Source organism: Telmatherina bonti, assembly GCF_933228915.1.
Source record: "Telmatherina bonti genome assembly, chromosome: 9".
NCBI lineage: Eukaryota > Metazoa > Chordata > Actinopteri > Atheriniformes > Telmatherinidae > Telmatherina > Telmatherina bonti.
In genome coordinates this window covers 31,523,241-31,548,802 of record NC_136627.1, presented here as the reverse complement: position 1 = coordinate 31,548,802, position 25,562 = coordinate 31,523,241, and the positions used below count along the sequence as shown (strand labels likewise).

Below are 25,562 nucleotides of genomic sequence, written 5' to 3'. Positions count from 1 at the left end.
CATTAGCATTAGCATAAATCTTTAAAAGGGAAACTGTCACTCATTTGGTTTGACTGCCATTACTTGTGATGGGAGACAAACAAAAAGTAGTTAGCTAAGCCCTTTGTCTTTGTTAAGTGCCTTGACCTTGGATTATTGAGCTCCTGTCAGCTGCAGTCTCCACTCCCTGTTGCTTACCTACCAGCATTGTGCCTGTGTAAGGACAATGCAGAGAGGAGATAGATGACACTTTTGAGGCTGTCTGTACAGAAAGTCAGGACAGTCATCAGTCCTAACCTCAGCTGGCCCTCAGATGTAGTCTGGGAGGCTTATATTGCAATTTTAAGCTTGATGTTGGTGTGAGTGAAAATTATGGCTTGACATTTTGAAAACTGCACCTGCTGCAAAGACAGGACTATGGGCTACTGGAAAGCAGCCATTTTGCTTCATTTTGAGAAGGTATTTTGGACATATCTAAAAATAGGTACGTCTCTTATGTGTTTAAACTAATGTATAGGAACACTGTAGAACACTCAGAGTCCTGGGAGCTTGAGGGTCCTACACAGTATCTTAGCTGTTCCAAGGACTGCCTTTTTCTGGATGAAAATGTCTGATGTTTCACCAGGTATCTGTTGGAGCCACTTCTCCAGTGTGGGGGACACGACCCCCAGTGCTCCGATCACTGTTGGTACTACTGTTGCTTTCACCCTCCAGGCCTTCTCCAGTTCTTCCTTGAGGCCTTGGTACTTCTCCAGTTTTTCATGCTCCTTTTCCCTGATATTTCCATCATTGGGGATGGATACATCGATCACTACGGCTTCCCTCTGCTGCTTATCCATGATCACTATGTCCAGTTGGTAGGCCACCATTTTATCTGTCTGGATCTGGAAGTCCCAGAGGATCTTAGCCCTCTCATTCTCCACCACCTTGGGGGGAGTTTCTCTCTGGGACTTAGGGGTCTCCAGTCCATATTCTGCACAGATGTTCCTGTAAACTATGCCAGCTACTTGGTTGTGGCGCTCCATGTATTCTTTGCCTGCCAGTATCTTGCACCCTGCTGTGATGTGCTGGGTTGTTTTAGGGGTTCCTTTGCATAGTCTGCACCTGGGAACCTGCCTGGTATGGTAGATCTGGGCCTCCATTGCTCTGGTGCTCAGGGCCTGCTCCTGAGCCAGTGATGGTTGCGGTAGGGATTGTACTTATTGCTGCATTCACCTCAGTTAGAAGCTTTTCTTGTGTTACATCACTAATTCTTGCCAGCGGGTGCCGGGGGTGGCACACGCTCATCTTAGCTATGATGCTGACTCTGAGGCTGATTATTCCCTCACTTATCTCTATCTCTGGGGCTTGGTACTCAGTCTCAAAGGGGGAGTTGATGTTATCTCCCCTACAACCCCCCTCCCAGTCAGTGGTCCCCCTGTCAGTATTAGTGTGTTGTATCTCCTCAATCTCTAACTGTGACAGCAGCTGCTGTTTGCGTATGTTGGAATATTGTGCTACTAAGTGTTTCAGTATCATTGTGGACTGTGGGCATTGAAGTATCCATATGTTCAACAGCTTCTTCATATAACCCCGCTCACTTGCATAGTAACACTCCAACAGTACCTTATTTGCCTCTCGTGTCCGGGCAACGTCTGAGCCGGTATGTCAGCTACATAATTTCCACTCATCATGAGGTAGCTGGGCAGTAGCGCTAAGGGTCTTGCCCAAGGACCCAACTGGATGTTGCACTGAAGCTAGTTCACTACCTAGCACCATGTTACCTGCGGGATTCGAACATGGTTCACCTGCACCCGAGGCAGATGCTCTACTTGATACTAATGATGTGTCAGAGTGTCAGAAAATACGAAAAAAAAGGTTGACAAAGAAAAACAAAAAAAAGGTAAGTCTTTCTTTCTTTTCTATTTCTAATTTATTTTTTACAAGTACTTTTCATCACAGGGTTTTAATCACAAGGTAACTTTCTATATTACCTAACCAGTGCCTAATCAATTAAACAAAAAAAAGATAGATATATTGACAATTAATTAATCCTGAATTAATTATAAGCCACCCAGAAACAAACTTGGACCAAATAGAAACGCTACCTTCTGATGTGTGCTTCCCCTTGCAGGGACACATTTGCTGCTCATAATATGTACACACACCTGGTGTTTACTGTTTGCATGCTTAATTTTCATGTGCACGGTAGGTTTTCAAGCACACTGCTTTTGGAACTAAATAAATGCCATATTTATTTTACTGCCATCATCATCTGGTTCATATTCAACATTTTTTTCTAATCTGATGTCTTAAAAACTGGGATAATGTTGTGGATCCCATCACTAAGTGTCTGAAACTTGATTGAAGGTACAGTTGTGATACAGTCTGGCACATTTGATCTGTGAGCCATCAGTCTATTAAGAGCTTCCAGAGTTATGTAACTGCTAATGAGGGTGGTGTTATTATGTTGTCCCCCATCACTGCCAAATCTACAGATTTAACCATTGTTCCTGTACGACTGCTGTTAACCTGTCAGATTATTTTGTTTGCTCTGTGCTGATGAACTGTGAAAATCTTTGTTTTTTCTTTTCTTTTTTTCTTTTTTATATTTAATGGAACTCATTATGAGCATGGAAGATCAGGATTTAATCAGCTGAACAGAAAAAATTGCAGTGATAAGTGATGCTTTTAGCCATTTACTGCTTTTAGTTGTGCACTTCTTTTTTTAGTCAGCTCACACAAAGACATCTTTTTCCTTTTCAATTACCTGGCACAAAGCTATAGAGATCCCAGTTAGAGCAAACAAAGCTTCTATCAGTCAATCACCAGCAGTGGAGGCTTGTACTTGTGTGCCTTAAAATTGAAAGCTTCACAGTTATTAAGTCTTTCCTTCAAAGCACATTCTTCTTGGAGAAAAGGGATATCTTCAAACGGAGCTTTTCTTAACTCTGATATTTTTTTCAAACATAAAATAAGCTCCATGCCAATTTTTCAGCCTCAGCCCCGATGTCCTTTTTATTTCATCACCAATGATTAAAGATGGCTTCGGTTACTTAAAGTGACATGTAAAAACAATATTTCACTGATATTCATATAGAAATATCTTTGAAATGTGAGAGTAAATGTTTATCTATAAGGAAAACTCTCCTTATGAGCAACTTTTTTTCATTTAGTTGCATAAGTATTCACTTACTGTATTTCTTACCTGAGAAAAATAATAACCCATATTTGCCTTTGGGAACCTCCTGTATTGTAGTGATGCAATTTCAAATTTTGTGAGGCTTGTTTTCTTGATTTCTTTTACAGAATACATTGTGGAAGTTAATCTCTTTGGCCCCTTTCTCTCTGCCAAAAGAAGAAATATATTGGATGGAGAAACTTCAGGTGACATAAAACTAATGGGCTTTAAATTCAACCATGAGAAGGAGAGATGATTGGAAAACTTTTTGAAGGATGTAAAATTACATCCACTCTCCCTGAGGAGTAGTCTGAAGCATTGGAGGACCTGTGTAATACTCTCTCTGATGAAAACCCTTAATACTGATTTATCTGATCAAGAGCTTCTCAACAGCTTTCTGGGGTCTGCTTTAAGAATACTAATAAAGCATTCAATGAAAGCTCATTCAGCAAAGAAATGAGCAAGATTAAGGCTTTACAAACAATATAATTTGAGCATTCAATGTCTGATAATCCACCATTTCAAACCATGACCTCTACCATGCTTCTGCCTATATAAAATAAATTAAGACAGAAAGAGTTGTTCGAAAAACAAGTTTATTTTATGGTTTGTTTTTTTTCCTCAAGCTTACAGTTTTACTTTAATCCAATTTCTGGAAGAATACTTTGATATCATTCATTATAAACTTATGATGTTATGTATTGGAAGGAAAGCAAAAAAAAAAAAAAAAATAGTCATGGCATCATTTCTAAACGAAATGGTACTCAAAAAGAGTGTCTGCTGAAAAGCACAAGGTCCAGATGGAATAAACGGTGGAGGGGAAGGATCCAGTTTTTTGTCCAATCTGTCGTTTTCTCTTGGGTACAGGACATAGACCGGATCCAATCTTATTAACTCCTACACAATTAAGATGAAAAGTACAATATATAGATAGATATCTAAAAGTTTACAGTCCTTTTAAATGATCTGAAAAAATAATAAGACAGCATTCACTGGGTTGGGTACCAATAAGAACTGTTATGATTTTACTATCATGTTCATTTTTTAATGATAGATTTCTCTTTATTGCCAGGCAAAGACAGAATAAAACTATCCTTCGGGCTGTTATAAAACAGTTCTGTTTTTTATGACATACCTTTCTAAAATGTTATCCTCCTGAACATAATTATAGTTTATGGTCAAAGAACAAAAGGAAATAACTGAAGCATCCAATGTTTCAGTGAGGTGTCAAATGTGAAACATTCTTCTTTTGAGCTAAAATGGAAACAATGTGTTTTTCTTTTAAAAGAAATTAAAAATAGTTGACAGTTTTTGAAGAGTTGACCCGCCTCTTATCGCAAAAAGAGAAGTGCTCTTTTTTGTATAATTACACAGTTTATCCACACATTTTCACATCCAGTCCAATGACTGGTGATTTGCCACGGCATCCTCACAGTGTGAAGCCAAGAGATGAAAGTATCAGAGTTGTCTTGGTTGAAAGACTTATTTTTACATTTCTGCGGCTCCTAATTAAAGGCCAAGTTCCAGAAAAACACATAAATAACTTGCTCACAAAGCTGGTGGAGCAGCTCCTGTGATTTATCACCCAGACCTAAATTTGCGCCCGAGCTCCACCTGGACAGGTATCACCTTATGGGGCAATGAGACAAAAAAAATAAAGCTGCTTCACCCCTGAGGAGAATCTTTCTTGTGTGCTGAGAGGATTTGGAAGTCAAAAGTTGCAGATGCTGAAACACAGGTGAGCCTTTCATGTGTGCTGGATTGCATTTACTCCCTATCTCTAGCAATTTGCAGAGGATGAGTCCTTCACCTGGCACCACATTTAACACATGTGTGGCCATGACATTTCAAGCTAAAAAAACTTACCATCCCAGTTTTCACCGAGCAGTGAAAAGCAATAAATGGAGTCCCTGTGGACACTCCATGCTTTAGAGATGTTTCATTTTGTAAAGAGGAGGTAATCATGCATAGCTGCTCAAACATCAGCTGGACACGGGGAGTCATAAATGAGAGTCCATCACTTGCCACTTTGGCAGATTGTACTGTCAGGAAGTAAACAACGGAAAGAAAGAGGAAGGACTCATCTGATAAGAAATGTCAGAGCATATTGGATTAAAAAAAAAATCTAAATTAGGGTCATTAATCATGAGCAAGAAAAACAGTGACAGATCTGGTTCGCAAAAGCTCTCCTCTGGAACTAACCTGAGTGCCACCCGGAAATTGTGTAATTACCTTCATACCTGATTTAAATGAAGGGTAGCTGTGTCAATTGTTAATTTGGGAAAACAACTCAAATCATTTAGAGGTAATTGTAATTATCTGATGGTGTATCCCCTCTGCATTTTTATCACAAGCTAACGTAAATGTATGATGCTTCCCTAACAAACAGTAGCACAATGTCAGAATGTCATGTGAAATGTCTTCCTCTGGTAAATCCAAAGCGATCAGCCCAATTCAAACAGTTTTAAACATGACAAGATGAATCTGTGCTTTCACCAGGAAAAGTAAGAGTTGTGCATTGAGCACAAACTTATTTTTCATAGTCCATCTAAGTAATCATCTTTCACACAATTACCCAGTTCAGTACTGCAGAGTGCATGCGGCAATTAACTCAAAGCAACAGGGTTTCCACTAATGTATCACATTTCTCTGCTCACTGTGTCAGTGTAACAAACTGCACCCCTGAGGGCTGCAGCTACAAAATGATGGCATGCGAGCTGGAATTGATGGGGGCATGTTTGGGACCAACAACCCCCCCGCCGCCCCCCCCAACACTCTCTCTCTTACTATAAAGAGACTAAACATCTTCACACAAGAATGGATGTCCTACTGAGTGATGCAGTAATTTCCCAAGAAATCTAATCAGAAGCTGTCTGACTTGTGCATAACTCAGTACAGAGCTAATCGATGCTTATTCTGCATGGATTATTGATATCTTTTGTGAATCCAAGTCTTTTTTTTTTTGTCTGTGTGTGTGTGTGTGTGTGTGTGTGTGTGTCTGTGTCTGTGTCTGCATGAGCTGCTGATTTTCCAACAAGCAAGACCAGACAGGCCTGCTTAATGCAGTAAGAACAGGGGTGAGGACGTGGGAAGATGTGTCTCACATCTAATTTCTTCCCACACTTGAACGGTATGTGAACGATGTCTCACTCACTTAGTGTTTGTGAAAAGCCCATGTGGTTGGACTATGCATGTATTTATTTGTGCATATATGTGTGTGTGTGTGTGTGTGTGTGTGTGTGTGCGCTCCAAGGCAGTTTCATTACGGTTCTTGGTTGGTCTCCATAGGTTTAGTCACAGAGAAATACATGTGCATTGCTACTCAGAAGTCTAATGTTTGCATGGCTAATATAAATATGTGAATGTCTTAATGTGATAGGAATACAGAGGCAATGTGTTTTAGTATCATCTTAATTAAACAAAATTTCCCTCAAAGACTCCACAGGTAGCTATTTTAGATTGCAATTAGCTATGCTTCATCCAGCTAACCATTCGTTGACAAATCTCTAATGGGGTGTTATTAAGATCCTATTTTAGACTTCTTTTCTGCATAAGTCATCCAAAAGCAGCATATGGCTTTGAATGTGTGACATATTAAGCTTTATTTTCGGAGCATTACCTGTTCATTGAACAATTTATTTTCCCACAGTGATATTCTTCTAAGTGTATTATACATGCAAGGGCATTATTACAGCTGCAGTATTCACACATCCCCAGGCAAACTCAGCTCCCTGGCCTGCTTTGTCACATGCAAATTTAATATGGTTTTATTGGTGGACACGAGGAGCGTTACTCCTCTGAATGAATCACTCACAGTGGGTTTCTATTCAGTTTCATTATCCAACCTGAGATTTCATCACCGTAAATGCAAAATGTGTAAGCAGGCAGATGCTGTCACAGTAGCTAATTCCTCAGGTGGAGCCAGAAGGCAGTCTTTGTTCCATTTACACATCTTAACAGCTGTTGCACAGGAGCTTTTTCCTGCCACATATGACGCTTCTGAATATGTGCGTTGAAGAGTAAAAAAATATGGAAAATCTAAGTCGAATCTATATGAACTTAAATCTGAGGTAAAACAATAATAACCAGTAAAGTGCAAAAGAATATAGGAGAGTATACTTAATAGTTTATTTAAAGTTTATTTAATATAATAGCCAGACAGGCAATCTGGACATACAAAAAAGCCAGTTTTAACTCTGTTTGAAAACCAGTGTATTGTAATGTTCTTTTTCCATTTTGTGCTGCAGGCATGTGCCATTACCTGTGGCTGAAGCTTATTTGTCTGTAAATCTATAGTACATGAAGTTAAACCAGATATGCTGCAAGGACAGTGCGCAACTTTAAATGACGAAGACCCCATGGCAATTTTCCAAATGAAAATTAGCAAAGCTGGGTCTACTTATTAAGCTCCCTGTCTGTTCTTTATTGTGAGGCATTAAACCATTAATGCATTTTCATTTGTGTGCGCTGGTTCTGACAAAGCTTCAACATCCGCCTCTCCATGGATATTCTTTTGTATTCCCTGTTCAATGATAAAAACCCCTTCCCAGCCCCCTTGATGCTTTAAAGCACCATAAGTAGAAAGAGTCATCCAAAAGACTTAGTGCCACTAGTGACAGAACCTCGGCTTCATGTCTAACAAAATACTAATTTGGAGTGTGACATTACTTTCGTGATCCTTCCCGGTTGCAAGAGGAGAATGTGACAAATTCCTGACTTCAATTACACTCAAGTTTAATTACTTCCATTTACCAAGGTATTAATTCAGATCCCTCACCTCAAGCCCTCATTAATTCCAGCATGATGGATTCTTGCCCATGATTTCTACACAGTTCACAACTTTAGGAGGTAAGTTCACTGTCATGACCATCAACTCTGCAAAAACTTTGTGAACAACCTTCAGGCAAGAGAAACCTCTTACATATTATTCTTAAAATTTATAAAATCATTAATAAAATGAGGGAACAATCCTGCCATTGATCAAAACTGGACAAAATAGCATGTGCCACATGCCTTTGCAATGTTTTATTTATCTATTTTATTAATTTTGATTCTTCTTTTTTTCTTCTATTTTTTAAAATCAGATTACTTTTTTTTAGACAACATTGTGCTTACATGATGCAAGTTGCTAACTAAAAACTGCAGCATTTTTTTCATAAAATGTTGGAAATGGCAGATGAAGTTCCTAACTTACAGTTAATAATCACTCATTTTGTTTTGAAATTAAATACAATTTAAGCACGGTAAGAGTTTTATTCAACTAAGAGATAATTTATCAAGAGCTGGACATAGATTTTTTTTTTTCTTTAAAGGAAAAGAAATTTTTAAAAAAAAAAGAAAGAAAAACTGTCACATTTGTCCAAGTTTTATTTGTTAACTTTCAAAATAACACAAATGGCCCCTGTATTGTGAGAAAACTGATGCAAAACGAACCACTCGGTACTGGAAGAAACCACAACAATGCGTTATAAACTCACAGGGATGAGTGTTGGAGATGGACAGTACAGATGTTGTAAAATATCCAGCAGTAACCAGTAGGAGTCATACGACCACTGTTTGTGAGAACAAGAAGCCGAAAAAAAGTGGAGAAAGTCAAAGCGGAAGTAAGGACGAAGCAAAGCAGGAAAACCTTTTGGGGGGAACTTGGAGAAGTTTGTGTTTCTACGGAGCTGCGTGATGAAAAAGAAACACTTTAAAACTCCGAGTTAGTGTGAAAGTCAGCCTTGTATTTAGGGAACAATGGGACTCCCTACTTTGGAGTTCAGTGACTCGTTCCTGGACAGCCCGGACTTTAGAGAGCGTCTCAAATGCCATGAAATAGAGCTGGAGCGAACAAATAAATTCATCAAAGAGCTCATCAAGGATGGAAATATGCTGATCACTGCTCTCAAGAGTAAGTATCTCTTATTCCACACCCACGAGTCCAGAAATGCAGCTGTTGGCACCTGGACCACAGGCGACTTGCAGACAGATGCATTCATTCCAGCAGAGCTGAGCTGGAGCTGCTGTCTGAATGGTCCTCTCCACCGCAAGCTTGTGCTCTCCTGTTGGGAAGCGCTGATCCTGCTCCTAAAGAGCTTAAATGTGTAGCAAAACGTCAACTATTTCACTGTGCTGAGATTATTTTAGTCCCAGGACGTTTTTTTTTTAACGTTTGTTTCTACCTCTCTGGCTTTGTGAGGATGTAAAGGCTTGTTTTTATAGACCCTAAAGATTTCTTAGACCATTGGCATTTGTGAGATGAATATTTTAATACCCAGTCATATGGCCGCAGTCAGACATATGGATGACATTAGTCAAAGGCCAGATTGTTGGTTCTATACTTCATTAATGACAGATGCTTTCACTGTCTGGGGTCACCTATCAGAGGCAAAGAAAATAAAGACTTCAGCATCTTTAATGAAGCAGGACTGTTGGAATGAGGGCGCTATCTCTTCGTCATGGGTCATTGTCCTCTCTAATTCCAAGTCTCAAATTCCAACATTCTGATTAAACTAGACTTCCTGCTCTGCTATATGGCTGCAGGGAAGGGAGTTTGGTCTCTTAACGTCAGAAGTGTGTCTGTGAAATGGAGAAAGATTAGAAATGTAGGCCTAATAAATATGGAAAACAGCTGCATTGGGATATAATATGAAGGGCACAGCAGTGCCTTGAAGTACGCTCACTAAGCCATCATTCAGCTCAGTATTAATTTTTTTCCACAGTTCAATCGGGCATGGTTTTACACAGGAGTTTACAGTGAAAAAGCATGATTCTTTTCACACTTTTACTTCACCATTATCACCATATTCACCATTACATCGAGGAGAGCATGAGCTGTACATGCTTTTGCTTTTTGCTGCTGCTGTTGTTGAGACAGCAGGTGATAATTCCATTAAAATTTCTATATCCAACCATTTCATCACACCAAACAGCCTTGGAAACATAAAGGGGATTTTTCTGTTGCTTTTCAGACATTTAACTGTAAATAAAGTTAAGAATATGCAAAACAGTGGAATATATAAATTTGACTTTGTGGCTTATTCAGATTAAATGGTGGGCTCTGAACATGTTAATGTCCCAAAGCACTTTGTAGACTGTAAGACCACTGCAGTCATAAGTTTACAAGGAAGCAAAATAAACTTTTTTCTGCATCTGTCAAAATGTTTGACAGGGTTTTAAAAATTTGGTCCATATTTGATATTGCCTGTCATTGTAATCTACCTGTTTTCATCACCATGCTTAGGTTAACCAACAACAGCATCAACATGGTTTTGGCTTTTTTTTTTTTTAACCATTCGTTGCTTATTCTGACATTATTGCTAATTTTTGGATTTTCTGATGATATTGTAGAATATTTAGCCACTTTCTTTACTCATCAGCCACATGAACTATTGCTCCCAACATTGTCTATTGTTTTCTTGTTTACCAGATATAGAGAGATTCTCTTTGCTGGATGTTTTTTTCACTTGGAAATACTCCAAAGTTGTGCATACATGATGCAAGCTGCTAGCTATGGAAACTGTTGCATTTTCTTCATAAAATGTTGGGAATGGCAGATGAACTTACTGCTGATAATCACTCATTTTGGTTTAAAACAGCACTATGGGTTTATATGCAGGCTTTCTGTGGTAAATATGTTGCTGCTTTATTTCTTAATGACTGCCTGAACTGGCTGGAAAGCAGTTCAGTGAATGATCTGGAACCAGAATATTGCGCTTCAGCTATGCCACCTGCAACACGTAACATCAGTTTTCACACGACTAGCCAGTCGAGTACTATCCTGTGACCTCTGTACTGACAACAACAGTCAGCCTCCTTTTTTCTATCAGTTGTGTGTTTGGACCCATCTCTTTTGCTTCCCAGTTTTCAGTTGTTTTTCATCTTTCTTTTACTTTAGATTTATACAGGAATAAATGCATATGATTCTCTTCATTTTTCTTTTTCTTTTATTTAATATTTATTTAGCTGTCTAATTCCACATGATCAGATTGTACCCTGGTGGAAACACTGAGGGTGTAGTTACTGGGTTGCTTAGCGACACCACTTCTTTGAATTAAAAAAGTAATAACATGGAAAAACAACAAGGAATGGCACCACAGTAACCCAAAAAAGTGTGACCCGCAATAAGTAATAAAAGGTTTGAATGAAAAAGCGAACAATGAACTTTAACTCGCTGGCTACCAAAGACATCTGCTATAACAATGGGTGGCAGCCAATGAGTTAATAGTATACAAGCTCAGTTTGTTTCAATTATTAAATAACAAAATGATAATAAATTTCATACAATTTGCCTAATAAAGAGAAAAAGACACCAGTAAGTGAAACTACTGTCAAAAGAAACTGGTCTCAAAGAAAGACTAAATAAAAGTCTTTAAACCAGCTCTCAAAAACCAGAAACGATACAGTATCAATGGCTTGGAGTGGACTCAGACTCCGTAGCAGTTCCTGGTGGATGATGGAAATAAGTTCTATTTAATGATTAACTCAGACCTCAAGCTCTCCGGGAATACACATGAGTGTGTCTACAGAGATGAACGTAAAAGAGAACAACAGTGTAGGCCTTGTAAGGCATCAAACCATCAATTAAACACTGGTTAGAAGATTCAAGTCTGGAGGAGTCTGGACATATACTGGAGTTAGTCACATTGCCTGAATGTTCTCCACTCTAACTAAGAAGAAATAGGACTCCATTTTTCAAAAGCTTTTTCTCACCCTGTAGTTTGCATCTTCATGGAGCAACAGTCATACTGCATTGGGATAATGACTTCCAACACACCTTAGAGCTGTGAATACCTATCTGAAAACCACAGGCAGCCAAGAAGCGCTGACTGTCATGGACTTTCCTTGACATTAACCCCAAATAAACATTAGTATAAGCAGAAGGAGAAGAGAGCTAATAATCCCAGACATTTGAAGTTATTTTGAATTTTGTAAAAAGGTGGCATAGGCTGTGAGGTTTTACTCAAACTCTTAGAGTCTCTAATGGAGACTTTTGCTTCAACCTAACTAAAAACAAGAAATATGGATGTGCATTTTATATGTTTGAACATGCAAAGTAATAAAAGTTTAAGTCTGATTGATATTATATCACAGCAGGAGCTGTAGAACACACTTGGCTCATCCAGGGCCCGGTTTGTACGGCCATTTTTATATTTCTTACACTATGTAGAATGTAGAAGTCATAATTCTGCAGTTCCCAGTAAGAAGTAAGGTTGATTAAAAGTTTTATGAAACTTAATAGGGAAAATCTATTCTTTTGGACTTTTCAGCCATTTAAAAAAAATGAAGTATTCTTGTGAATAGTGATCTAACTTGTTTTTGGTATTCCAACAACAAACAAACAAACAAAGGGTTGAAATGGCGAGACTGGATTTTTTTCTCTTGTTTTCAGCTCTACTGGCTCTTCTTTTTTCCCAAAGCTCTGAGTAACATTTAACATTTGTATTACTGGCTCTGCTATCTTTCAGGGCAGCTGGGAGCCAAATCTATTTCATATCTGTTTTGCAGGGAAACTGTTCTGTCAGTGGGCATGGCACCACCACTGGATAGGAAAACGCAGCTGAATGTATTATTAATGGTTGGGAGGATACTTTGTAACAGGATGTCAAAGGCCTGTGCACAGGCTTTAATACCAAATAAGACCTTAACACTCCAGGTTGTACTAAACTTTTAAGACAGTGTCATGGGATTTAAGACTTTGATTGCCTTTGATTGGATTATTGATGGTGGAAAACTGCATAGCTCAGGCTGTGCTGGATCCCGCTCTACAGTTCATGCCTTTAGGTCTCTGGTCTCCTTTTGAAATTCAAGTTAAAATACAGTAATGACAGGAAACCAACAAAGAATATCCATATACAATCATTTTTATACATGATCACACTGGACACATTTTTTGATGCACATTTTGAAGTTGCAGCCTTGAAAAGCTTGATGGAAACATTTTTATTTTAAATTCTTCTTAATATTGCAAAAACCTTTGTTTTATCCCTTGAGGTTTTGATTTATGTTAGGAAATACGTAGTATAAGACAAGATGGACATACTGAACAGAAATCCGTTCTTGTGTATTTGAGTGTGTTAAAATGAGTGATGAGTTGTTTGTGTTTTGGGACAAACAAACATGGCCACAGACATTTGAAACCGAACACAGCATGCTAAGTTAAAAGAAGAATTATTTTTCATTTTTCTCTGTCATGTAACCAAGGTGATTGGTTATGAGTCTTCTTCCAAATTTGGTCTCTGTATGCTTCATTGTTTGTTTCTGCCAGGCCAGCTTAGCCTGTACTGCCAGCTGTTGACAACATGACACAGCCTCTGTTGTTCAGACCAAATCAGGGAATGGATTTAAGCTTGATGTGCATTTTCTATGATACGGCATTTCAGAAAGACTTCATGGAATTCCAGCTACTGTAACCAGCTCAGGAGGTGTTAAGCAGGGATTTTGGGATGTAGTTCATTTTCATTTGTAGTGATGAGGATGTTGATCTTTAACTGGAAAGTCCAGACTCAAATTAAGGATAGAAGACTGCAGGAAAGACGTAAAAACTCAGGATGCCAGAGAGGTTTATGACCCTGCTATGAGTGGGGACATTACTGGAAGACATTTAAAAGACTCTTTGTTTCCATGGTGCCAGACATTTCATGTTTCAGAAATGAGCCAGCTTGTTAATACATTACTTGTAAATTGGTTCACATGCTATGCCTTTGCTCAGTGTATTTTTATGTAACTGCCTTTGTCTTTATACTCTTGCTAAATATTTGCTTTGGTCATATATGTGTGTCAATCATATGTGAAAAGACAGTTAGGTGGTTATAAATGCTGCTTTTTATTTTTTGTTTTTTGTTTTCTACTTTGTCACTCAAAAGTAGTATTTCTCATGTGATTTGAATAATAGGGGTGTAAAAGTACGCATATTAAGATTTGTCAGTATGAAGCATTCAGTACAGAAAGGAGGCATACTGAATTCCAAGGTGGAAGGAACTTGCAAACGCGTTTGTCTTGAAGAAAGTGCAGTCCAGCTTCTGGTTAGTGGACATTGTGATTAGGGACAATCTCAAGCAGAGACAAGTGCTTGAAGACTCTATTCCATCGATAAAACATGCTGTTTGAGAAACCTTCACATGAAAACAGTCAGAGTTTTATATCTGAAAACCGGGAATCAACATGGAAAGCATAAAGGCCCTTTTCCCTCTATGTAGTTCAAAATATTTCTATTTTAAAGAGCTATAAAAAATTAATTCCATCCCATTTTATTTTTAAAAAGTAAATAGAACATTTAAATTGATTCAAGGGTTTTTGCTTTGAGTACAGACTTAATTTAAGAATGTGCTCATTCAAACAATTGTTTGATTAACCAAACATCATATCCTTGTGACTAATCCTGTGTTGCTTTACATTTAACAGCACACATGTCATTAAAGTCTTACATGTAAAGGAAAAACAAACTGTGAAATAAATGAATATTTGTAGAAGTTATAGTCAATCATCTTTATTTTTATCTTGAAATATCCTTCCCTCCCTTTTAACATGTATGTACAGATACTGTTCATTAAAATGGAGGGGCATTTCTCTATCTCATATATATTTTTATTTAGGTAACAAAGTTAATGGAGAATTTATCAATAGCTGTTTTTTTTTGTTTGTTTGTTTCTAGTTTAATTTGAAATTTTATTAAGCATTTTTAGGTTTTACATATATTCTCTTACGGTTTTGAAAAGTACAAAACGGTGGCCTTAAAACCAACGTACGTACTGAACTTTTGCACCCCAGCTGAATGAACATTTTGTAAATCATAGTTAAGCCTGTTGCTGCTTATACCATCAGACTTTCATTTGGACTTAACTGATTATGAAAATCCTTTTCTGTGGTTTTGTAAAAGACTGCTGAGATGTTAGAAGACTGCTGGCAAATGAGAGGACAACTACCCATGCATCCTTGACGGCAAGTCATGCATCTAACCCAGCGACCCAATGCTATTTACACCAAGTGGGTCACTGCATGAGATGACCGAGTTACCTTGCAGGTCGAAGAAGTAGTTGCCCTTTAATTTACCACATCAGTTACTCAGTTACTGTAGCAGAGCTGGCTTATCATTGGCCAGATCAGTAGCTGGCCTTTACTGGGGATACAGCTTCCAACAAGTTTGAAATGCTTCTCCTTTACCATCCCATACTTTGTGTTTTATTTATAGTTCTCCTGGAAGGTTTTAGGTCATTTTACATCTTTAAATTCCATTGTCCATCTCATTAAACAAAACAGAGCTCCCCCTGAGGGATGATAAATCATACCTGAACAGTCTTTTTGCTGCATAACAGTGAGGCCAATCATACAGTCATAAAGAAATATGTCCATCAGGAGGCAGAATAAGATGCAGTGCAGCAGATGGCATGGCTCTTACAGAGTCCTGACCTCAACAATTTAAATAAAAAAGATGGAGGACTCCAAAAAAGAGAGACTGGGGCAAGTTCTGTAGAGCATCAAACAACACATCTGCTGTTTTTCAAAAAGTGAACACACATACAGGAGAACTGGTGCCAATTTAAAATTAAATAATGATGTGTTTATGTCCTTTTCCGTTCCCTCATCGTACTTCATATGCATCATTTTTAAATATTATTCAAAGCATCTATACTGAAATGGGAATAACTTAAGTTTCTAAACATTTCAAGATAGCACTGCATTTAAAATGTTGTTTGTTGGCCATATTTCTGTCAAGTGCAAGCAAGATTTCATCGCCGATGCTGTAAGGAGCTGTGAATTATCGCTTTTACACCTGTGGAGAATAAAGTGTTGACTTTTATTCATCTTCTTGCTTATTTGGATGGGAAAAAATCACATATAGGAATGAAATCCCTTGTATTTTTTGGTTTGTGTTGTTATTTTCTTTCTTTCTTTCTTCTTTCTTTATTTCTTTTACTGTAAAACTTCATGAACAATATGCATGATGTCTTGAGACATGGTGAGACAGTAACAGGAATGAGTGTTGGTAATGAGTACATTTATGTGATGTCAAAAATATCAGTCTGTAAGAAATCCAACAGTGGTCACGCTGTAGTTTGCATCTCAGATCTCAGAGAAAACTGCAGGATAGCAGAAAGAACATATATTCGGTATCACCGCAATGTAAAAGATCGGCAGATGCTAAGCTAGACCTTAAGTTGAAAATCTTTCAATCTGGATTTGTTTTTAAAGACAATGAAGCACTGCAAAAAAGATTTTTTGTCTTCAAAAATCATGAAACAAATGTTCCTGGAACATCTAAATCTTCAGACTGGTTTGTTATCTTCTTGTCCACCAGAAGGGTGAAAAACTCAGCTTTTTCACACAGTTTTTGCACACAGTTGCATAAGGCCGACTATAAAATAAAAGTTTTTTCAACTCTATTCATCAACAGCATTTTTATTATTTATAAAGAGGTCAGGCTGGTCAAATTAGTGAGCATGTTTTTTAAGCTAAGAATACAAGCAGCTTGTTTTCATTTTTATAGAACTGACACAAAATAAATCTTTTTCCCAAAGCCTCTGTAACAAAGCAAATAAACACCCTTCGCATGATGACAGACTGTTGCTTTAAGATTAATCACTTGTACCCAATTGATTATATTTGTGTAGCAGAACATGTCGTTATGTATTTTTACTGCACTCAGTCAAACAAAGATCACTGGAAATCCTGTTTGAAATGTTGTTTGTAACCAATGTTGATAAAATGAACAGGCTTTTTAAGCATATATTGACTTGCTTGCATTTAAAGGGAAATATTTTTTTGCTGCTTAGCTGGTTAAGTGTCTGACCTTTTTTGCCAAGCACACATTTATTTGGCTCTTGTGATTCACATTGAGATTGAAGTGAATAGAGCCCAGCTTTGATTTCTTGAGCTGAGAGGAAATCTGTGATACATTGAGGTGTTTGATTTGGGAGACCAACTCAATAACATACTTTTTGAAGGCTGTAACTTAAAATAGACATCACAGTTGCCTCATCCACATGTTTTTAAATGAGTTTAATGGGAGTTGGATTGGGAAATAACTTACGTGTGTATAAAACACACGTTTAAAACTCTGAACAGGGAACTGTAGCCAGTCCCTGAGTGATAAAAGAATCCCAAGAGACCTACTTAAACTCAAGCACTCAACCTTTTGGTGATACTTGCGTCCTTCATGCATAATTTCTCTGTATTTGTAAAACAATAAAGCAGCTTATTCTGTGCACATACTGTCAACCACTCTATGTTATTGTGCCCTCCCTACTTTTAGCAGATATTTCTTATTCAGACCTGAACCACACATTTCATGTAAATTTATAATAGACATTAAAAAGAAAAGAAAAAAGAATGTTTTTTTTTGTTTGTTTGTTTTTCTTTAGGCATATTCATGCATCTGAATAAGCATTTGATCTTCATGAACTGCCTTGTTTTGTAATAAATTCAGACAGATTAGCTTAGTCTAAACTGGGAGACAACCCATTATTATGCTACCTGACAGTGCCTCTGCCACCATCACATGCCCACGCCTGTTCATTCGAGTGATGCTTCCTTCCTGGGATATATGCAGTAATGAATGGCTGACACGCAGGGGGTTGTTACTATAAAAAATACAGTATTTAGCAAGTCTGTAAACAGCACTTTTCCTTGTTGCTACGGTGACTGCATGATTGTGTGGTACTTGTGGAACTTTGATAAAGCTGCTGTCAGTGACTATTATTTTGTTTGATATGAACATGGTATAATAGTTCTTTTTCTTTTTTATTTGATCAGGAATTATTTTACAATAGCTTTTAGCCTTTAGCTTTGGGAACTCTTGTGTTTGTTTGTCTGAGGACAGATGATGCTCCCAAGGCTCAGCCACAGGAAATGTCCTGTAAACATGCTTGTATAACCATCCCCCATCCTCCCTCAGATAGCATTTGGCCTGACATCATCTTTACCGTGTGGGTGTGTGTGTGTGTGTATGTGTTTTCTCAGTGTCTCTGTCTGTTGGACTGTGACTAAGGCAGACAGTGTGTTACAGGATTATAGCATTTATAATCTATTGCTGCTGCTGCTTTGACTATTTTGATGAATTTCAACTCATGTAATGGAAGTGAAAGACACGGACACATTGTGTGACTTGTTTAGCAATAAAGCTGAATAAAAGCAGTGAGCACTGCTCATGCTGCACTGCAAGGGACTGCAATGTTTTTGTGGACAGATTTTGATAAAAAAGGATTAGACGTTGTGTTCCTAAAAGCTGTTTCTCCTCAGACAGGGCAGGAAAATGTGTTAGACTTCAGGTTGAGGTCTTTTCTGAAGAACTCTGTCAGTCAAAATCAATGTCACACTAAGAACAATATTCTCATGGTAGCTTTGAACTCTTTTGTTGCTTCTGACGAGAGCTCATTTTTGATCCTCCGTTACAATAAACATCCTACATTACAAGTAAATTCACTTTCTTTCACTCATCTTATTTAATGTTATTTTATTCATGTAAGTGGTAATATAAATTATTTCATTTTGATCAGATCTGTGATGTTCCGACACATTACTTCCATCTCATTTTTAGGCCCATTTAATAAGGATCTGTGTGTACATCTCATCATGAATGAAGTGTCAAACTGAAAGGATTTTTATTCAGTTTATAAATTGAACAATTATTTAACTGGATAAATTAGCCAATAATCAATACCCATACCTTATAGCTGATATCTTTCATTTCTTTTATCAAAATACTGAAATTAGCATTGGCTCCAGACTAACTTTTTGAACCAAAGCTTTATTTCGGTGCACAAGTAAAATGTAGTTGCACCCCAACGTCCTTCATTTTACTCTCAGCAACTTGTTTTACTACATTGTAGGATTACTTTTTGATGATCACCCAGTCATAGATGGTTATTAAAATTATCCCAAGCAAACTCAGCTATAGTAAAATGTTTATCTATATTTGAACCCTCAAAGCAAAGTAGAAAAATATATTTCAATAAACATACTTTTCGAGTGTAACCTTAGTTTCACTCGGCTGAACTGAACATTTCAATCTCTGAAATTGATCAGAAGGTTTTGCAGCTTATAGCGAAGTGTGGCGAGTGCAATTCCAAAGCATCACACAACACTGGGTTTAACTGTGGATCAGAGCCAATCAGAGCTGAGGATCCACCCCTTCCCTTCCTTTTTATCACAGTTTTGTTCTTTCTTGTGCAATGATAAGGGAGGAATGTCACGGAATACTCAGACATGCAGGGAAATAAAAGTCCAGCACAACCTGAGGAATGTTACTCACACCTGTGTGATCAAGAAAAAGTGTTTAGTCACACTTGAGACATTCTTGGTTGCAGTCTACAGGCCTGACACAATAACTTAGAAACATTGCGTGCTTTTTAAGTAGCTCAACCTCTCCTTTTTGCTTTAAGCACTGTGGAAATTAATGGGCACCCACAGGCATTGTAACTAAAACCTCTGTGTCTGCACCCCATAGATAATAATGATCTGTGGTTTCTTATATTTATGTTTTTTCCAGCTACATTATTTATGCAAGAATTAGTTTGCAAGTTGACCAGCTGCCAGCTAAAATTGCAGCTAAAGCAGCAAGTGTGGAAAACAGCTGGCTTTGTTTCTGACAGTTGGAAACTTTCTGTATGCTATGTGAGTGCAAGAGTCTGTCTGCTGGCTCTTCTCACACTGCAGCACTCCCTCCCCTGCTGAGCAACTGACAGGCAGTCACAAGAGTAAGCAGGTGGAAAAGGCCTTACCTGAAGGGCCGCTCCCCAGTTACAATCCTTCCAAATGGAATCAAAGTGGCACAATGCACCCCACTGTTGCATCAAAGAGATCCCCCCCATCTCTCATTAAGCTAGGGGCATAAGAGTCTCCTCTTTGAAGACCTTCTCATCTGAAATCTGCAGTGCCTCACTGAGAAGACAAAGTAGCTGAGGTGTTTCTCATTGTACTGTTGATATCAGGCAGACTGTGACGCATTTCCAACAAAGAAAAGTACTTCAATTTGTCTCTTATTAAATAACACAAAAAATAAAATAAATAAAAATAAAAATAAAGTTAAGGAGTATGTAAATGTTAAACAGAACATCTCAAATTTTTTGTAAGTCATTTAAACTGAAGTCTTTGTGGCTGTCATAAGCTGAAGAAGACCTTTCTGTTTAACAGAAAGTAGCTTTTTAATGGAACAGTTTTTTTTTTTTTAGATAAGTAAGGTTTTATTAACCTATTCCTGGAAAAAGTCTTCTTTAAAACCATTAAGAAATGTTAAGAGGGGTGAAAGCACAATACAGATGTTGCCTGATAATTGGTTTTGTAATGAGTATGTCAGTCACATCCTACAGAGTGTTTCAAGTGGAGCACACATGAGTAATTCAGTAGAATATTTCAATCATACTTTTGTTGTACTTCTTACATAATAATGTCGTGCTTCACAGTACTGGTGAAAGTGTGTTACAGTAAGTTCCTATTTCTCCATATATATTACAAGGAAATCTTAATTTCCCTATTAGAAATTTGCAGACAAATTACACAAATGAGACTAAAATAATATTCTTGTATTATTGTTTGGTATTATTTTTTTTAAAGCACATGGACCTTTAGTAACAGCCATTCAAGAATCAATTAGAAACAGGTGCTTACAGTTAATGGTTACATTTAATGGAGTTGGTGCTTACAGTTAATGGAGTGGCAATTAGGTTCTGGTTAGCAGAAATTCAGTGGAGACTAAGCTCCCCAACACAAATGTGATTTTTTAATTTTCATAGATTTAAAAAAGCGAAGTTTTTCTTTTTTTTTATATGACCTCAAAAATAGTTCCTAATGCTCATTAGGCTGGTAAAGGTTATGAAACCAACATTTGATTTCTTAGACACCCAATTCAATAGATTCTGCACAAAAAGAGCATTGCTACCCCCTTTCCACCCAGCATTTCATGGCAGGGTGGGAAGGGAAATGTGTTTGCTCTCTAATAAGACTGCCTGTCTCCAATTTACTAAGAAGCATGTGGTGCTGCAGATTTGGTTTGTTTGTTTGTTTGACAGATGGGTTCAAAACAGAACTTTTGGTATTAAAGCAGAACTTTCTAAGTTTGAGAAGAAGTTGGAGTTAAGTTAAAGATTTATGTCTTCTTTCAGAGCTCCGCCCCTAGAAAAGTAGCTGATTTAATCTCGCAGGCTGGTTACCGTGGCAACTGTAAAGGTGACATTGATTGACGGCGGTGAAATGTTACCCCTGAGGCTTGGTTGTTGTTCTCACTCAGAGTGCGTGGATTTTTCTTTCAAATTGCATTGTTAAAATCTGTTTTTTGCATTACTGTCAGGGCATTGTCAGAGTTTTAGGAAAAATAACTAAAATTATGTTTATTTAAGTTACCACGTTGTAATATGAATATGAAACATTGTTTGATGATAGAAACATTGCATTCGAACACATTAAGCTCATTCCATCTGATTTATTTTGGAGCTAGTTAGTGGTTGATGGATTTATTGGTTTGGCCAGGCTGCAATTAAAACAATAAATAAATTAATAAAAATATTGTATTTCAGAATTACACTAGCCAATTAAGTAAAAATGTCAGGACATCTGATTGTGAACTGATACTTAAAGTTGGTCAGGCAGAAAGGCAATAACCATTCAAGGCATTCTGCCAAAGATTGATTTCAGTAAAGTTAATGTACATGAATGCCCAAGTCAGTCATGAGGCTTTAATTCAACAGGAATTTTCTGGAATGACCAAAAAGGAGCAGTTCATGAAAAGAAACTGGACATTGAAATCAGAAGATAAATTAAAGCCGCAAGCGGCATCCATCGGGTCCTCGCCTCATGCCGAACCCTCCACCTGAACATGTCACATAGCTTCCGGATGCGTTTAAAGTCAATGGCATGAATCTTAAACTAATTTGTTAAAAAACAATGCACATACAGTGCTCTATGGGCGTAACCGCCAAGATGGCGGGCACCCCGTTGCTCTGGTAACAGGTGCTTAATGGACTTTTTTGCTCGTGTTGGCGTGGTAGACATTTGTATACTGAATTTCGTTACCCTACGTTAAAGTAGACAATCGGGACCCAGGGGACCCCCCACCCCCCCTAATACATGTTACAATGTGTTAAGGACCTACCGAATATGCATGCCTACAGTTTTGGTGCAGATCGCATATTTTTCTGCAGAGAAATAAGCAAACCGTTTTTCATGGCGAGAAGGATTTTTTCCAATATGGTGGACCACCCGTTGCCATGGCAACACGTGGTTCATTGACTTTTCTGCTTGTCTTGGGTTGTTACACATGTATACCGAATTTCGTAGCCCTAGCTCAAAGTAGATGATCGGGCCCGTAGGGCCCCCCCCCAAAAAAAGCACCCCCCCCACAATACATATTACAATGCGTTAAGACCCTCCAAATATGAAAGATTCTAATTTTGGTGCAGATCGGATGTATTTCTGCGAAGATATGAGTGAACCGTGTTTCATGGCGAGAACGCTTTTCTCAGTGGGTTGCCACGGTAACACGCTTTCTCCTATCAGAAAGATTTGAATAACTTTTTGTCCCCATCTTGTCATGAAGCTCCATGGCAAATGGGGAGCCAATAGCATGAATCGCCTCAGAGTGGTTCGTTCAAATACGATGCGCCCAAATCGCAAAAATGGGGTCAAAAGTAGGTCTTAAACGCCAAGATGGTGGACAGCCCATTGCCATGGTAACAGATTGTCAATGCACTTTTTTTACTTGCCTTGGGTTGTTACACATGTGTACCGAAATTCGTAGCCCTACGTCAAAGTAGAACATGGGGCCCCTAGGGCCCCCCCCAAAAAACGTGCCCGCCCCACAATACATGTTTCAGTGTGTTAAGGACCTACCAAATATGAATACTGACAGTTTTGGTGCAGATTGGATTTATTTCTGCGAAGATATGAGTGAACTGTCTTTCATGGTGAGAAGGCTATTTGCCATGGGTTGCCACGGTAACACGCTTTCTCTTATTGGAAAGATTTCACTAACTTTTTGGTTCCCATCTTGTCACGAAGCTTCCTGCTGAGTATGGAGTCAATCCCATGAAAACCCTCAGACTAGTTCGTCCAAATACGATGCACTTAAAGTGATAAAAAGGGCATAAACAGCAAGATGGCAGACACCCCGTTGCCATGGTAACAGGTACTTAATTGAGTTTTTTGCTTGTCTAGGGTTGATACACATGTGTGCCGAATTTCATAGCCCTAGGTCAAAGTAGACGATCGGGCCCCTAGGGCCCCCCCCCCCCCCCCCCCCCCACAATACATATAGCAGTGCGTGAAGGACCCTCCAAATATGAAAGATTTTAATTTTGGTGCAGATGGCATGTATTTCTGCGAAGATATGAGTGAACCGTGTTTCATGGCGAGAATGCTTTTTTCCATGGGTTGCCACGGGAACACGCTTTTTGCTATCAGAAAGATTTCAATAGCTTTTTGTCCCCATCTTGTCACGAAGCTCCTTGGAGAACGTGGAGGCAATCGCATGAATCCCCTCAGACTAGTTCGTTCAAATACGATGTGCCCAAATTGAAAAAAACGGGCAAAAAAATGGCCGCAAACGCCAAGATGGCGGACAGCCCGTTGCCATGAGAACAGGTGTTTCATTAACTTTTCTTCTCGTCTTGAGGTGGTAGACATGTGTACCGAATTTCGTCGTCCCACGTCAAACTAAACTTTTTTTGACCCCATTGTAGGTGCCATTTTTGGCGTTTCTAAGGGGCGCTGTCGAGGCATTTTTGCATTGGCGTGCATACAAACGCCAGATTATCGAAATTTTTTAACTTAACACACGTGAGGTGTGTGCCAAGTTTCGCAACTTTTCACGGGGTCTAAAGGGGTCAAAATTGAGTGAGTTGTGCTTAGAACGAGAATAATAATATAGAGAATATAGAATAAACATTTCAACAACAATAGGGCCCTGCCATACTTCGTATGGCGAGGACCCTAAAAAGATTTTTTTCTTTCTTAGTGTTTATTGTTTCTTAGAATGTACCATTCATATTGAATTGAATGGGAAAGTGTGTCCAAACGGTACATCATGTATTACTTGTGTTGTGAAATATTATTACCTCCATCCATGCAATTTGGGTCCAGAATGCTTTTCTCTCCCTTGGAGGCAAGTTCTTACATTATACTGAAGCATGAAGCAATTAGGAGCTTCTGAATAGAATTTAGTTTGGTAGAAGCCATATCTGCATTTGTGGTGTATTTCTGAGAGAACAAAGTAATAATATTTGATGTGCTCTTGGGAAAACAGTTTCTCTTTTCAGTTTTGAAACACAGTTATTTTAGGTTGACATATATTACCACATGAAAATTTATGCGCAGTGCAACAAGTACTGTCTGTCCTTTTATAATTCATTAGCAGTAGCATGTAAAAGCATGGGTACGCTTGTGCTTCTTAAGACAAAATTTATTTTATTTTATCTCATTTTAAAATGTGCTTTGAACCTTTTTTTTCTTTATTTGCTTTAATAAATTAATTGCTTTGTTTGCTTGTATTTAATAGGTATTTTAGATGGTCTTCTGTGTACCATGTACCTCATGTCACCCAGCAGCGTAGCCATGAAGCCACTTTTCTGCTGTTGAACAGCTGTGTGTGAACTATTCTTTCTCCCGACAATCTCTGCTGATTGCTGCCTAAATGTTTCACTGTACTTTAACCTCATCAGCTCTTTTGACTTGTTCAAAATACATCTGTGTTGTTCATTTGCAAACATCAGAAGCAAAATTTTATGGTGGAGATGCAAGAAGGTTTTTTTTTTATGGCTTTCCTTTTTAAAGCAATGTAATAAGTAATCAAATTAGTTTTTTGGAGTCTATATGCAACGCATTGTGACACTCAGCCTTCATGAATATGCAAAAGCCACTTTAAGTGGTATTACTTCTTAGTTTATGTGTTTTAACTAAAATTTAACAACAGAAAACAGCATAAACACATTTATTGTGTTAATGTTGTTCAAAAGAATTATGCAGTGTTAAAGAAGAGCTCTAACACTGTCGTTGGCAGTTTCTATTGACTTAAGTTATGCACTTTCTGTTATTTTAACCATCATAATGTTTCTTGTACCAACTGAATGACAGGCCAGAATATCATCTTTATAAGTCAAATCCTGGTTTGCTGTTGTTGTTATTATTGTTGTTTTGAATCAGTGGTGTCTGGTTAGCCAAGTACTACAAGTGGTGGAGGTTTTGGCCCACAAGCCTCCAGTTGCCAACCACTGATTTTAATTTATTAACATTTTAAACTTATTGAGGGACTGCAGGGAAAATGCAAACTTCATGCAGGTAGACCCCAGTCAACCACAAACGAACTGAGACCGCTAAAGTAACAGTTTGTAGCTAATGCTGGTGGGACAAATGTCCAAAAAGCCATGATTTTGGAACTGTATTGATAAACAAATCAACAGCCCTTCCAGACTCTAAAAATGATCCTCATTCAGGCTTTCTCTCTGCCAGAACAGTC

The 25,562-nt window shown here is 38.1% G+C and overlaps 1 protein-coding gene across 1 annotated transcript in view; it reads left to right on the top strand.

Annotated features, from left to right (window-relative positions):
- Positions 1-8,878: 8,878 nt before the first annotated feature.
- arhgap42b (Rho GTPase activating protein 42b) overlaps positions 8,879-25,562 on the top strand; it is a gene marked incomplete at its 5' end in the record, with an annotated part of 72,857 nt that continues 56,173 nt past the window's right edge. The window contains one exon of the mRNA XM_079246332.1: positions 8,879-9,032. Within this exon, the coding sequence (XP_079102458.1) occupies positions 8,879-9,032 (154 nt within the window). The remainder of the gene's footprint in view (positions 9,033-25,562) is intronic.